At 36.0% G+C, this 2,500-nt stretch overlaps 1 protein-coding gene across 4 annotated transcripts in view; it reads left to right on the forward strand.

Moving 5' to 3' along the window:
* Positions 1–2,500, forward strand: part of LOC137997376 (lymphocyte-specific helicase-like) — a 74,465-nt gene that overhangs the window by 55,817 nt on the left and 16,148 nt on the right. For all 4 annotated transcript variants that reach the window (XM_068843327.1, XM_068843330.1, XM_068843328.1 and 1 more), the window contains 4 exons: positions 375–539; positions 786–925; positions 1,584–1,803; positions 1,966–2,085. In XM_068843327.1, coding sequence (XP_068699428.1) covers positions 375–539; positions 786–925; positions 1,584–1,803; positions 1,966–2,085 — 645 coding nt within the window. The remainder of the gene's footprint in view (positions 1–374; positions 540–785; positions 926–1,583; positions 1,804–1,965; positions 2,086–2,500) is intronic.

The following is a 2,500-nucleotide window of genomic DNA, read 5'->3' on the forward strand; positions in this document are numbered from 1 at the left end:
AATCTACATATTTTCCCTTTTTACGCAGTAATGGTTATGATTAAATTTTAAAAATTGTATGGACTTTCTTGTGTATTATGATTTATGGCAACTCGTGATATTTTGAAAGTTCTCAAGTTGCACTTCCCTTGCTTGTGCAATTTTGAGAACTTTCAAGACGTCACTCGAGCCCAGGAAACACGAAATGCACTCACGTTCATACGATTTCCTGTACTTAAGACATGCAATCTCTTACAAACTTGAATATAGCTTGTGTCAATAGCCTTTTATTTTATGTTATAATTGAAATGGGTAAGTACATCAGATGCCATGAATTAAAACTGTGAGTGTCTTTCTAAATGCTATTAATTTGTTTCTCTGTTTGACATTATTAGATTCTTACACCATTCTTGCTAAGACGCCTTAAAGCAGATGTTGAGTTATGTCTTCCTCCTAAGAAGGAAGTTTTGGTTTATGCGCCTCTGACACAAAAACAGGAAATTTTATATAAGGCTGCTTTGGATGGAACAATTCTCAACATTGTTGGTGACAAGCTGTGTGTAAGTGATTAGCTGCAGTTAGTTCTACATGAGCTATTGAGCTCCTCAGACACTTGTGTGGTTGATGCTTTGAGCTCCAGTGCACTGTTAGTTACTATTTAACTTTGAAACAACTGTGAACTTTCTAACCACCACCTTCCTCCCGTTACAAACACAAAATTCTGTTGAGCTTATGCACTTTCCTCTTATTGCAATGCAAACAAGATGTAGGATGATTCTCATGGATGTGGGATGATTTCTTAATAGGATAAAGACCTTCCAGTGGAATTAAGTAAATCAGGTCGGCCAAAGAGGAAAGGCAGGCAAGATGTCAATTACAACATCTTTTTTAGTGACGATATTGATGAGGAAGAGTTGCAGGAATTTCATGCCAAACGCAGTGAAAGGTTCGTTATTGTCATTTTCATACTAGCCTTAACTTCATGTGCCAGATAAAGAAATTCTTAACTCCGATTCTAGTCAGCTGTTAAATTCTTCTTCTTCTTCTTATTATTATTATACTACATGTAAATTGTGTTCACATATAAAATGAAGGTAATAGTAAGTTGTATGGAATTGGCCAAAATACGTTAGTAATAAGATAAAACGCTGGTGCATACAATCTTCATTTTCCCACAGACTAAATTCCTCTCCAAGTTCACAATTTGTCTTGATTTTTACATATTTAAGGTAAAGAACTGTTCCATACAAATAGTATTTCCTCTTGCCAGGTGCCCATTACAAGCAGAATACTGTTTGGAGAATTAAGTTAATTCATCAAGTCCCATTGTCATATTATGTTTTACCTTCCTTGCTGCACTCAAGCCGTAACAATTTTGCCTCATTGGAGGAAAACGTGTAACTCGGCGTTATAACTTTTGTTTGAAAGTTTTGTCAAACTCTTGGACCGAAGTAAAAGAAGAGTAGGAGGAAAAGAAAAATGGCAGTTTGCATGTAATATTGCATCTGGCAATAATATAAGATTCTCTTTAGGCAGTAGCTTTTAGAATGATAAATTTCTAATATGTTGTATATTTAATTCGATGATTTTTTTTTCGTTCACAGGAACTCGCCTGGCCCTAGTACACCTACCTCAGTCTTGAATATCCGCATGACAAACATCTTGATGTTACTCAGGAAGTGTTGTAATCACCCGTATCTATTGGAATGTCCTCTAGAAGAAGGCACATTGCTACGAAAGGTTAATGAAGACATGGTGACGTGTAGTGGTAAAATGTTGCTTCTTGATAGAATGCTGCCAAAACTTAAAGAGAGGGGACACAAGGTAATCTCATAAGTGAGTTTAGTAGTTGGCATCGATACAACGTAGTCAAAGTGAAAGGAGTTACATGTAGATTCAAAACAAGGTCATCTAGCACCAGTAAACCTTGTTTCCTTGCGAAAGTAAAAGAACTCATCCACCACTTTGTTGTGTGTAATACTTTAGGTCTTGATTTTCTCCCAAATGACCAAGATGATGGACATCATTGAAGATTATTGTATTCTTCGAAACTATGGATACTCAAGGCTGGATGGAACTATGAAGGTGTCAGAAAGACAGGAAGAGGTTGGAAAGAATGTTCTTTGCAGAATAGGGTGTTTGAAAAGGGGGATTTCATAATCAAATATCATATCCTAAGATACACGTAGGACAAACCTAACCCACCTAATGATCGATCATAATAGAAAAAAATTTCAGTGATTTAATAATTCTGTTTCTTTTTTTATTACAAAACAAATTGGCTTTGTCATTGTTGTTCATCAAAAGGATTAGGAAAGATATCAAAATGCCGGAAAGGATAAAACGGTTCGAGTTAAGGAAAAGAGGGAAGATGGAACAAGTTGAAAAGAAATACAATATCAGGAGGAAGGGGATAAGTACGGTGGTGGAGGTGTTAAAACAGAGGATACTTGCCAAAGCTGCAAAGATAAAGAGATATGAACAACAACGTACACATTATAAGCAGAACAGTGTTCAAACA

Source organism: Montipora foliosa, chromosome 3, assembly GCF_036669935.1.
Source record: "Montipora foliosa isolate CH-2021 chromosome 3, ASM3666993v2, whole genome shotgun sequence".
Classification (NCBI taxonomy): Eukaryota; Metazoa; Cnidaria; class Anthozoa; order Scleractinia; family Acroporidae; genus Montipora; species Montipora foliosa.